Source organism: Panthera pardus, unplaced genomic scaffold, assembly GCF_024362965.1.
Source record: "Panthera pardus isolate Hobbes unplaced genomic scaffold, ASM2436296v1 HiC_scaffold_25, whole genome shotgun sequence".
Taxonomy (NCBI): Eukaryota; Metazoa; Chordata; class Mammalia; order Carnivora; family Felidae; genus Panthera; species Panthera pardus.
In genome coordinates, this window is record NW_026526821.1 from 13,979,097 (window position 1) to 13,991,948 (window position 12,852).

General features: G+C 50.1%; 1 protein-coding gene, 1 long non-coding RNA gene and 1 other non-coding gene across 27 annotated transcripts in view; 1 reads left to right on the forward strand and 2 right to left on the reverse strand.

The window, feature by feature from the left end:
- ZMYND8 (zinc finger MYND-type containing 8) overlaps positions 1–12,852 on the forward strand; it is a 125,358-nt gene that overhangs the window by 81,828 nt on the left and 30,678 nt on the right. For 24 of the 25 annotated variants that reach the window (XM_053890176.1, XM_053890179.1, XM_053890175.1 and 21 more), the window contains 2 exons: positions 8,846–8,998; positions 11,608–12,117. In XM_053890176.1, coding sequence (XP_053746151.1) covers positions 8,846–8,998; positions 11,608–12,117 — 663 coding nt within the window. The remainder of the gene's footprint in view (positions 1–8,845; positions 8,999–11,607; positions 12,118–12,852) is intronic. The other variant, XM_053890192.1, reaches the window with a different exon arrangement.
- On the reverse strand, positions 4,330–4,402 carry TRNAK-CUU (transfer RNA lysine (anticodon CUU)). Its single transcript has one exon. It is a non-coding gene; the product is annotated as a tRNA-Lys (tRNA).
- Positions 4,716–5,619, reverse strand: LOC128773456 (uncharacterized). The gene is made up of 2 exons (XR_008417706.1): positions 5,581–5,619; positions 4,716–5,186 (listed from the first exon to the last, which is right to left on the reverse strand). It is a non-coding gene; the product is annotated as an uncharacterized LOC128773456 (long non-coding RNA).

The window sequence follows — 12,852 nt, forward strand, 5'->3', positions numbered from 1 at the left end:
TCGGGCAAAGCCTTTAGCAAAAATTGGCACCAGAAATGCTAAATACCCAACCACGAAGTCATTTCATTGATTCGTTGCGTCAGGATTCTTGATTTTTATTGAGCATCTATTACACGCTGTGTGCTGTTTTAGACCCAGGGCAGAGGGTGGTGAGCAAGGGCCCTGCTCTTGTACTGAGCTTGGTTCTAGAAAGTGAGAGACAATAAATGGTAAGGAGAGAGATGCCTAGAATGGCGGGGGTCTGGAAGAGGCAGTGTTGGGGGAAGGCCTCTTGAGAGGTGGTATGTATTTATGTATGTGTGCCGTTATTTATTTATTTAGAAATGTTAATTATTTTTGAGACAGTGTGAGCAGGGGAGGGGCAGAAAGAGAGGGAGACAGAGAATCCCTGCAGAGCTCAGGAGTCATGAGATCCTGACCTGAGCCGAAACCAAGAGTCAGACACTAAGAGACACTGAGTTACCTAGGAGAGGTGGTATTTAAGCCTCGATTTGCATGACAAGAAAAACCAGCCTTGCCCATATTGGGAGGAGGAACAAAAAATTAGGGCCTTAGGGGTCAGGGATGTTGTAGGAATGGCCAGGAGGCCCAGGTGGCCTGTCCCAGTGGGTGAGGGGAAGAAGGTGAGGAGATGAGGTCCCGGAGCACTGGGACCCTGTGGACCCCGCGGACCCTGGTGTGGAGCCCTTTGAGCAGAGGAGGGATGTGAACTGAGCACTTTAGAAGGACCTCTCTGGGTGCTGTGTGGAGAATAGCCTATGTCAGGTGGTCCTCTCCAGAGATGGTTCCCTCACTCCCCTCCAGGGGACACTGGGCAATGTCTGGTTGTCACAGCTGGGGGTGGGGCTCGAGTATACAGGGTTTTAGGAAGAGGGGGACAGCCACCTGTGCAGAGCGATGCTCGCACGTGGCCAGGACCCTCCAGGTTCGTCTTGTCCTGCAATGCCATTTCAGGCGGGGAAACTAAGGTCTGGAGAGGAGGTTCCAGGTGCCCAGGACTGCGGAGTTCCAGGTGCCAGGCAGGTGGCGGGACTGGAGCAAGCCCGTGTCTGCAGGGAGGCCAGAGTCTGGCCCGCCCTGGCTCACCCGTTAGCACGGACTGCCTGTGGTACAGTGGTCAGGGCCGTGGCTGGTGGGGACTCCTCACTCGAATGAAAGGGGACCCATTTGCTACTTTGGAATGTTCATGGAGCTCAGCGTTGCGGCTTGCTTCCTCACGCCCTCCTTCCGCCTCCACACCCCGAAAAGGAACACTGTGCTGGGGCGTTCTCACTGTGTCCTCTCTGCCCGTCGTGAGTGGCGAGAACAGCTCCTTCTCTGAACCAAGTGGTCTTGAGTGTCCTCATCACGCCGTGGGTCTTTCCGCTTGGCTTACCCACGGCGGCAGTGAGAGATTTCTCCCTGTCGTGCATTCTGGCGGGTGGGCATGCTGGAGCCTGAGAGGCTGCCCTGTACAGAAGACCCCGCCCTGTGTCCCCCCCCCCTCATGCCCCCCATCTCCTCCTGTGCTGGGACACTTGTTTTGTCAGTGGGAACCAAGGCATTGGGGATGTGGGCGTTTTTTGGGCTTCCGGTTCAATTACCTAACCGGGAGAGGATCAGAGAGGGACTGGTGAAGCGTGAAATCAGATGGTGGAGGGAAAAAGTCAGAGGGTGGAGGGAAATTCTAAATAATCCTCAAGAGGTTGTCCAGGGATGGGGCAGGTGCTTTCTATGGGGTTTTTTTGGGTCTGGCATCCCTGCAACTACTCTGAGCAGACAGAAAATGAAACAGTGCTGGGGAGGATGATGACATTATGATATCTAACCAAAGGGCATTTCGTTTAAAAAAAAAAAAAAAAAAAGCAGGGCCGCCTGGGTGGCTCAGTCGGTTGAGCACCCGACTTGGGCTCAGGTCATGATCTCGCGGTCTGTGGGTTCGAGCCCCGCGTCGGCTCTGTGCTGACAGCTCAGAGCCTGGAGCCTGTTTCAGATTCTGTGTCTCCCTCTCTCTCTGCCCTTCCCCCGTTCATGCTCTGTCTCTCTCTGTCTCAAAAATAAATAAAACATTAAAAAATTAAAAAAAAGAGCAAAATTAGAGAAATGGCAAACAGGTGAGTGATTGTGGGGTTTGGGGTGGGGGAGGGCTTGATTCCGAATCACAGAGGGATTCTTTGGCAGAGGACGTGGCTCTGCATTCTGATGGTGGTTACACCTATCTGGCAGGTGTTAAAACACCCAGAACTGTTATCGCCCGCCCCTCCCCAAGTTTTACTCTCTGAAATCTAAAAACTATTAAAAAAAACGACAGCAACTTTCAAGGTAGATGATAGCCCCATTTCAAAGATAGTGGACACTGGGGCACAGAGAAGCAAAGTCCTCTACCCAGCATCGCATAAGATTCGTGGTCAGGGTTGGCCTGCGGGCTCAGGCCTGTCTGCCTCCTAGTTTGTGCCTTGAGCCAAAATATGTGAGCGGACGCGCTGCAAGACAGAGCCGTGTTTTGATGTTGGAGGGACCCTCGACACTGCGCTTGTCGCGCTGTTTGATAAATTGGCCTAGCTGTAGGGGCGAGGGGGTAAGGTGAAGATTTCGAATGGGCAGCGCCGTGGAGGTCAGAGTGCCTTTCTGACGGATGCAGCTCCCACAAGTTGAACCTGGGTTGTCAGACTCTCAAGTTCCAAGAAAAATGCAAATCCACTTTTGTATATGAACTCTCCTCGTTTTTGGAAGTTGCCAATCAATTGCATTAAAAATAAAAACTCTGGGGTGCCTGGGTGGCTCAGTTGGTTAAGTGTCCGACTTCAGCTCAGGTCATGATATTGCAGTTCATGGGTTCGAGTCCTGCATCAGGCTCTGTGCTGACAGCTCAGAGCCCGGAGCCTGCTTCAGATTCTGTGTCTCCCTCCCTCTCTGCCTCTCCCCTGCTCAGGCTCTGTCTCTCTCTCTCTGTCTGTCTCTCTCTCTTTCAAATATAAATAAGTGTTAAAAAATGTAAAAAAATAATAAAAATAAAAATAACTCTAGTTGGCCAAAACACATAAATCCAACCCAAAGTACAAAAACCAGCCATCGGTCATCAGTTGGATACTTAACTATTCAAATTAATTTCGGTGCATGCCAGAGGGGAAGGCTTCCCTCAGAGACTTCTCACCTGACTGGCTAACGCACAGGCCCCTCGTTTGCTGTCTCGTTTGCTGTCTCGGGCCTTCTCTCTGCTGTAAAGCAAGGAGCTGAAGCCTGGTGGATTGTTACAGTCCCTTTCTTTGACCGTATGAGAAATAAGTCATAAATAGGCATGAGAGGAGGAAGGAAGGCCGGATTCTTTTCTTCTTCTAGACTCCTGTTTGCTTCTCTGGGAATCCCGTCTCCTCTTGTCGCACAGGGTGTTTGCTCTGGGCTGAACAAACACAGCAGTTCAGCCGTCCCGTTTGTGACACAAATGTGCCTGGATGCTCCGTCAGAGACGCTGGCAGAGCAATGGGAACTTGTCAGACCCGGAGCGTTTCTGCTTGTTTATTCCTCCGCTGTCGCTGATGGGAGGCCTCCTTTCTTTCTCTGTGTCAGATGATACCTTGAAGTCAGGCATCCTTTCAGAGTATGGATACAGAGCTGGGGGCTGAGGCTTCCCTCATGTGGCCATTTTTTTTTTTTTCTTTCTAAAACAGTGGATGAGATGAAGAATGTCTCTTCTTGGCTTTTGATGGATGAGAGAACTTTTGCCAGGGTCTCTGGTCTGGATGGTATTGTTCCCTTGAAGGAGCCGCCATTTTGTGGCTCCTGGAATTCCAGCTTTTGAACAGAGAAAATCGAGTTCTTTTTCATTGAAAATGAAACTGCGCTTTGCTTGTACAGAGTTAATTTTGTGGTTATAAGTAGTGCATGCACATGGTGAGAAATCTCGAAAGCCCAAAGGATGTTCAATGAAAAGCCAACCTGTCTGTAACCACCTGTCTGTCCCTTCTGACAGGTGACCACGGTTACCTCATTTTAGTCTTCTTGGGGAGTTCTGCTACGTTATATACCAGGGATTTTCAACCTGGGTGATTTCTGTTCCCCAAGGGGACATGTGGCACTGCCTGGAGACACATTTTTTTGTTTTTTGTTTTTACATTTACTTATTTTGAGGGTGAGCGTGCGGGAACTGGGGAGGGGCAGAGAGAGAGGGAGAGAGAATCCCAAGCAGGCTCTGCACTGTCAGCACAGAGCTGGATGCGGGGCTCGAGCTTGCAAACAATGAGATCATGATCTGACTTGAAACTCAAGAGTTGGACGCTTAACCAACTGAACCACCCAGGGACCCCTGGAGACTTTTTCTTTTTTTAAGCTTTTATCTTTAAGTAATCTCTATGCCCAGTGTGGGGCTCGAACCCACGACCCTGAGATCAAGAGTCCCACGCTCCACCAGCTGAGCCAGCCAGACGCCCCTAGAAACATTTTTATTGTCACAGCGGGGATGTGGGTGCTACTGGCAATGGAGGCCAGGGATGTACTAAACGTCCTCCAAGGTGCAGGACAGCCCCCAGCGCCCCACCTCCACCCCCCACAACAAAGGCTTATCCAGCCCCAAATATCACTAGCGCCAACATTGAGAACCCCCAAGAACACATATATTCGTATCTGTGTTCCCTTTCCGTCTTTTCTCCCCACACCAATGCGGATATCTTTTACTGGTTGTCACCTTCTTTGTCATTAAACAGGCTGGCTTTTCCATATCAGCACATAACGATCTCTAGTTGTTTCTTAGCGGTTGTATTTTATTCTATTTCAAGGGGAACTGTTAATTTATTTACCCAGGCGCCTTATTTATCGACTCTAGGTTGTTTTGCTGTTGCAAACAGCTGAAATGAAGACCCTTTTACCCATGTGGGAGTATAGCCATAGGATGAATTCCTAGACGCAGAATCTTGGGTCAGAGGCCACGTGCACTTGACATTTTGAGAGATGTTGCCAAATTGCCCTGCAAAGAGGTGGTTCTGATTTATGCTTCCTCCAGAAATGTAAGATCGTGCCTTTCTCCAGCGTTGGTGTTTCTTCTTCCTGGTTTCCATTTATAGCCGAAGCTGTCTTCGTATCAGCCGGAAAGTTCAAAATGTTGGCAGCAAAGGTGGATTCTGAAGATATTCCCGATATAGAAGGGCAGGGGTGGAAGAAATCCTGATAAGCGACTATCCGCTAAATGAGAAAGAGAAGCTCTCGTCTTCTCCCTGTGGAGGAGAAGAAAGTCAAAATGCGGTTGAAAATTCGAGAACGAGAATTGGATGTGGCTCAACTCCTGAAGGTCTGATCCCAGGACCCACCCCCCCCACCCCGGCTTCGGGTGGTTTCTCGTTAGGAGCCACATTACCTCAGCTTATTGACTGGAGAAACCTGAACTGTAAAATAACGTGCTGTACTGTTTCTTCATTCCTCTTAATTATGAAAATTTCCGAGTCCAGTCTTTTAAAGGCTAAAGTTAAGAGGTTGCATTTACTGTAGACACAGCCACACACACACGATTATTCTGATGAGTTTGTAGGTCTCTATGAATCCTAAGGTTTAGAAAAGTGATACTGTTAACACAAAGGTTAAGGCAAATCAGGAGGAATTTTCTTTACTCACAGAGAAGATTGGTCTGGGGCGCCTGGTGGCTCAGTCGGTTGAGTGTCGGATTCTTGATTTTGGCTCAGATCCCATGTGTCAGGCTCCCTCTTATCAGTGTGGAGCCTACTTGGGGATTCTCTCTCTGCCCCTCTTACATGGTCTTGCGTTTTCTCTCTCTCTCTCTCTCAAAATAAATGAATATTAAAAAGAAGTTCTCAGTATTAGCGGCCAGTTAGAATCATCTTTTTTTTTTAATTACAAAAAAATTTTTGTTTGATGTTTATTTTTGAGAGACGGAGCACGAGTAGAGGAGGGGCAGAGAGAGAGGCACAGAGTCCAAAGCAGGCTCCTAGCCATCAGCACTGAGCCCAACGTGGGGTGGGGCTTGAACCCATGAACTGTGAGATCATGACCTGAGCCAAAGTTGGATGCTTAACCGACTGAGCCACCCAGGTGCTCCCCTCCATTTAAAAAATCTTAATATTTAAAACAAACAAACAAAAAACCCAAAACAATAAAATCTTAATATTTTTTTAAGTAGGCTCTATGCCCAATGTGGGGCTTGAACTCATGACCCTGAGATCAAGAGCTACATGCTCTACTGACTGAGCCAGCCAAGGCGCCCCATCTGGGATATATTTTTTTTTTTTTTGTAATGTTTATTTATTTTTAAAAGAAAGAGCTCGTGAGCAGGGGAGGTGCAGAGAGAAAGGGGGACAGAGGATCAGAAGTGAGCTCTGTGCTGACAGCAACCAGCCGGATATGGGGCTCGGACCCCACGATCTGCCCGAGATCATGACCTGGGCTGAAATCAGACGCTTAGTGGAGTGAACCATCCAGGTGCCCCTCTCTGGGTTATTTTTAAACGGCCAGTGTCCAGGCCTTCCCCCAGGCTAGTTAATTCACATTTTCGGGGAGGGGGACCGAGACGTTAGGATTTTTTTGTTTAAAGCTCTGTTGATTTCAGTTTGCAGCCAAGATTATCAGTTAGTGCCCTACAGATGGAAATGGCAAATGTTCAGGCCTTGGACCAAATCTGGCCCCCTATTTGTTTTTGTAAATAAAGTGTTATTAGAACACAGTGTCATCAATTTATGCACATATTGTTTATGGTGACTTTGGTAGCAGAGGCTGTATGGCCTGCAGAGCCCAATTTGCTCTCTGACAGCAAAAGTTTGCTGACTCCTGGTGTAGTAGATGGTGTTTTTTGTTTTCGTTTTTTTGTTTTTTGTTTTTTTTGGTAACTGCTGTGTCGAGTGTTCATTGAGGACACTGATGGGAAGTATTTTTGTGAGTTAATTTCTTTTACAACTTCATACTTGAAAAGCTGCCTTTTCCCTTAGGAACCCAGTATCCTTTCTCATTTCTGAGAGTGGAAGTTATGAGACCGGCTTCCTATCGTTTCCCTTCCCGGTCACATTCACCACTTAACCGTTGAAATCCCTAAGTCGTTCTCATAGTGCTTGTTCTTGAATTGGATCTTTTTTCTTTCTCTGTTTCCTTGGTCGTCCTCCTTTTCCCCCTTGCCGTTTTATTGTTGTCATTATTAGTCTCTGTTCTCTTTGTAAGGTGCATCTCCAGTAAATTTGCAGGAATATTCTTCCCTTGCTCCGAAATACCCCGTGCCTTCACCCCATCTTCTCCGTGCGCATCTCCAGTCCCGTACAAAGAAATGCACACGGATGCTCACACACGTGTACACACACGCTCACAGGTGGATATGTTTTTAGAGCCTTAGAGCCTTTTCTCGTAGGACAAGGATAGTATCTGCTTGTTTTGAGCAACTCACTTCTGACATTTTCCTGAGGGCTGCCCCGAGTGTGTTTTGGGGAAAGGGCCCTTCCTAATCCTAATCTCCCCTTGGTAGTGACCTCATTACGGTGGTAAAATTAAGTCAGAGCAGTCTGTTGCTCTCGTGAGCTGTGAGAGGGTCGCGAGGGGTTCAGGGGAGGCTGCCTACCTCTGCTGACTTGAACGGATCTCTGGGTGTGCAGGGTCGAGGGACTGCCCCGTTCCTGCGTGACGGGGAAGGTGTGTGGGTCATGTTGGAAAATGGATACGAGCGTGAGTGAAGGTTTTGAGCAGCCCTTGTGGTCCAGCCCTCAGACTGTATACACCGGGCTTCTTTCACAGCCTGGTGGGCATAGATGTGTCGGGGTGGGGACAGCAGGGGGTGGAGGAAGCCTGAGAGTGAGCTCATAGGTGGTGGCAACGGGCTCGGAGGTGGCCTCTCATCTTTGTCCTTGATAGATGTTACGTTGGTTTTCTGGGATTGGCCAGGGCAGGGCATATGCTCTGCGTTCTGTGCCTAGGGTCAGTTGGAGAGGCAGGGGGATGCCAGGGGTGGCAGGCAGGTGGCAGCTACTGATCCCTGCCTGTGAAGTCTCCTTGCTTCCTGGGCCTGTGCAGCCGCCTTCATTTTGTCCCTTTCTTCTCTTTTGGGGGATGCTGGAGGAGGTGGGGCGAAAGGAATGTCAGCAATGCAAGCTTACAGACCCTTGGAATCTGGTCCAGTTGGTCATGTAAGGAGCCCATGGCGGAAGCGGGGAGGGTGGCCAGACCCTTGGCCTTGGGTCCTCCATCAGAGACCTTTGCCTGGGATTAGGGTGAGGAACTTGGGCCGTATCTGAGCCAGAAGACAGAGGTTTAGTATCCAGGGCCGATCTGTTCACCTGTCTTCAGATGGGTGTCTGAGCCACAAAGGAGCGCAGCAGCTTGGCTGTAAGGTCTGCCTGTCTGACATTTACCCCACTTTTCTGACTTGAACTCCAGTCTAGGTGGACAGGAGTGAGCAGCAAAGTCTCCGTGGTAAATGAGGAAGCCGGACCCCCAGTTATGTGTATGTGTGCTCTGGGGGGACGGGGGCAGGGAGGCAGCACTCAGTGTCTGTTGGTTACAAGTCCTCTCGGGTCTGGGCCTGGAGTTAAAAGCACACTCTGGCCAGATGCAGTGTGACTTTATCTGTTGACACGGAGATTGACCATATTACTGTAACCTTTGGCTTTCAGGATCCCTAACGACGCGGAGTTCGACAGACAACCGTCTGGCTGGGGTTGTGCGTTGTAAATATCGAAAGCCACCCAGGCGACCGTTCAGCAGACACGTGTGTTGGCGGGCTATTACCAGCCCACCGTTGAGCAGATGATGTGGGGGCAAGGTTTTTGGGGTTTCTCTCCCCGCCGTGCTCTCCCAACGTGTGTGTGCGAGAAGGAAGCTGAGTGAGGAGTGTTGCGGGTTCTTCCGTCCAGCGCGTGTCTGATGAGGGTGCGACCCTGTCTTCCAGATCGGAGCAAGGCCGAGATGGACCTAAAGGAGCTGAGCGAGTCGGTCCAGCAGCAGACCGCGCCCGTCCCCCTCCTCTCGCCCAAGCGGCAGATCCGCAGCAGATTCCAGCTGAATCTCGACAAGACCATAGAGAGCTGCAAAGCACAGTTAGGTACGTCCTTTGGTTTGCTCTCGCATCGTCACCGTTAACTCTTTGTAGGGTCGCCGCCCGGATGAAGCCAGCGCTGGATCCCGGCTGCTGTAGGGCAGCATTGAGCGTGCGACTCCCATACAGTTCCCCCAACGGCAGAGCCTCTCGGGTCGGCTCGTCACTTGTTCACAAGGGTTCTTTGAAATCCACCCAGTTTATTCTCTGGTTGTGGTAGCCTGCAGCCTCGAGGTGCAGGTGGTAGGGAAATTTGAAAGCGGAAGGGTCTTCCTGAGTTTGCCCCCACGCTCGCCGTCTGCACACGTCAGTGGCTCACCGTCAAGTCCAGTTCGACCCACAAACAACCGACACAAACCCTTCTGCCGCAGACCGGGCCCTCCCCACCTGGCACACGCATCCTGCTTCTGTACCTGTTGCCTGCCTTCCTCTTCCCCGTGCTGCCTGCCTTCACACCGCCTACCTGAATTCTTTCCCTAAGGCTGAGCTCAGGCATCCCCTCCTCCAGGAAGTCTCCTCTGACTGCCCTCCCTCCCTATCTGCCCCCTCCTGTGGCACTTTATTGCTGGGGAACATCAGTGGTCACTTTGTGTGGGGGTGTCCCTCTCCATCGGAAGCTAGACTGGAAGCTCCTTGAGGGCAGGGAGGTTGTCTCATAAGCATTGATGTTCTCCAAGGTACTTGGTCTTGTGTACATAGTAGGTGCTCCGGAATGTTTGTGGACTAAGTAAACGAAAGCAGGAGGGTGTTTGCGAAGAAGCGGGATGGCTGGCCTCAGGAGAGAGAGCTCCGCTACGGTGAGGTTGAGAGTGTCTGTGGGTGCTCTGGACCTTAGAATGACCAAGCTGTGGTTAGGAGTCATCCAGAAGGGCCAGAGGAGGAATGGTTGTAATTTTGCAGGCCATTTAAGTATCTGCCTTGGGTCTTTCCATGCATCTGGGCTGACTCCTTAATTTATTATTAACGTTAATAAGAATTTTAATATTTCTGTTTACTGACTGTTTCCTGCATACCTCGCACTGTAGCACGCACGGTGCATAGATTGCCCTGACAGGTCGATAGCATTTTCAGTCCCATTTTGCAGATGGAGAAACTGAGGCTCAGAGTGGTAGGTCCCTAGTTCAGGGTCACCAGGTGAATAAAGGCGCAAGATCAGGGTTTGAATTCGTGTCTTTTGGGCTCCGGTATGCAAGCTTTCCTTAATCACATTTGTGGTCACACTTGTCCTCGTATCTGACCGTATCTGACCTCGTATCTGGCTACGGTAGCATAAGCCTTAGGACCCAGAAGTTAAGACCAGATCTGAGATTTTGGCTTTTGGCTTCTCCTGTTTTTGATGGAGCCCTGACGGAGGCTGGTCTACTTCTGAGATGAGTCTGCTGGTATCTGGTGCCCTGGGCTGCTCGTGGCTTTTGTCTGTTTGCAAGTTTCCTTTCTGTGTCTGGGTCTCAATGGTGACCCCACTCACGGTGACCGTTGCCCCAGAACGAAGGCGGTACAGATTTGAGTTTTCCTCTTTTCAAAAATTTTAAGATACGGTATCATTAACCTGTGGCCGGACGACGCTCCTTACTGGGAGCAAGACACGTCAGTGGGTTGAATGGAACGTGCTTTCGCCCACTTTTGTTTGTGTCTGTGAAACACCCGCTGGTCTGTCATTTTGCATTTTGATAGAGACGTGGAAGCGTGTGACTTTGGTCTTGACTCCGCCGTCCGTGAAGGACCAGGATAGACAAGGCGGCAGTGACTCAGCGTCAGCACCGGGCGTTGGAGGGAGGGTGGGGCAGCCCGGTCACCTGGAGATGGCCCTCACCTGCCGGAAGGGGCCAGTGGCTTCGTGGCTCCAGCCGGCTGCTGCCTTGCAGGCCTGTGACCCAGAGCGGCCAGATCTTGCGTTTTCTTCCACACAAGCCTGCTGCCTTGATTTCTGTGTGAAGGTTCCTGGTTTGTGAGTCGGGCAACACGTTCTAAGTGAGAAACAAACAAACGACAAAATAGCCGCCGGGCCAAACCGTGGCCCCCTGAGTAAAACGTGTGCCGGCCAGATGCAGATGCGGCTTGTAGGCTGTGAGCTGGCGACCTCTGCCTCAAGGCTTTGGTTTACTTCTTTGAGCTCTGGACTCAAAGCGACGAGGACTTGAATGCTTTGGGAACTGGTGGCGAGAGTGCTGGTGGTCCGTCAGGAGTGCCCAGGGTTCCGGCCTTGCCTCTGTCTTGGTTTTCTTTGGGCCTTAGGGTAAGTGGTTTCTCTGGGCTTCTGTTTTCTAATCTGTAAAGTGGATCCATTTTAACAGCTCATCTCCTTTGTCCCCCACCCCCCCCAGTCTCCACGGCCCAGTTAGTTATCGGTGTCGCAAGGACACAGCTCCGGATAAACGTAAAATTTATGTTGTCTGGTCCCTTGTCATCTTCGAGTGTCAGTAACCGAAACCCTCTGCAAACCCCAGTTGGCATTTGTTAGATGCCGTTCGCTGCTAACCCCACCAGGCCAGGGGGATGCAATTGGAAATGTTTCATTTTATTCCAGCATTTGGCGTGGAAAATGTTTGCGTTTGGGGTCCTGCTCTTTTCTTTTTGTGACTACGCCACATGCTGGGTTTTCTCTTTGAATTTAGGCATAAATGAAATCTCAGAAGATGTTTACACGGCTGTGGAGCACAGCGATTCGGAAGATTCAGAGAAGTCCGATAGCAGTGATAGTGAGTATATCAGTGATGATGAACAGAAGTCCAAGAATGAGCCAGAAGGCGCAGAAGACAAAGAGGGTAGTCGGGTGGACAAAGAGCCATCGGCTGTCAAAAAAAAACCCAAACTGGCAAACCCAGTGGAGACTAAGGAGGAGCTGAAAAGCACATCACCGGCCAGCGAGAAAGCAGATCCCGGCTCGGTCAAGGAAAAGGCCAGCCCCCAGCCTGAGAAGGACTTCTCCGAAAAAGCAAAAGCCTCCCCTCACCCTGCAAAGGATAAACTGAAGGGAAAAGATGAGACGGATTCCCCAACAGTACATTTGGGCCTGGACTCCGATTCAGAAAGTGAACTTGTCATAGATTTAGGAGAAGACCATACTGGGCGGGAGGGTCGAAAAAATAAGAAGGAACCCAAAGAAACATCTCCCAAGCAGGATGGTAAGTGAACCCCCACCAGTTTCGGTTTCTTGATTTGGCTTAGAGTACCCCCTTGTGTTGGTATTTCCAGAAGTTACGTGGCTCTCCGACATCACAGAGGGGGGCACCAGAGCAGACCTTTGATTGGCTCGAGGTCACCTAGCTAAGTCACTAATCAGGTCCAGGACTAACTCCAGGCCTGCCCGCCTTTCGCCCAATGTGGTTGATTTTGAGCTCAGAAAAATAAAAAACGGTAGGTGTTTCTAGCAGTTGGGTCATTTTTTTGCCCAAGCTCCACTTTCCCAATACGCTCACTTGTTTCCCTAAAATGTTTGTCAACATATAGACATTTGACAAGGTTGGAATTGTTAGAAGTGTTTATTTTTCATTTTTTTGTTAAAATTTTTTTTTAATGTTTATTTTTGAGAGAGAGAGAGAGAGAGAAAGAGAGAGAGAGAGGGAGAGAGAGAGAGAGAGAGAGAGAGCGAGCATGAGTTGGGGAGGGGCAGAGAGAGAGACACACACACACAGAGTCCGAAACAGGTTCCAGAGTCTGAGCTGTCAGCGCAGAGCCTGATGTAGGGCTTGAACTCATGAACCGTGAGATCATGACCTGAGCCAAAGTATGACCAACTGAGCCACCCAGGTGCCCCTGTTAGAAGTGTTTAATTCAGAGATCTTGATGAGTTCAGCTCCTGTTCTTCCCTTCACGCTGCCCAGGTGCCTCATGGTGCATTTTCTTACTGGAATCTGAGA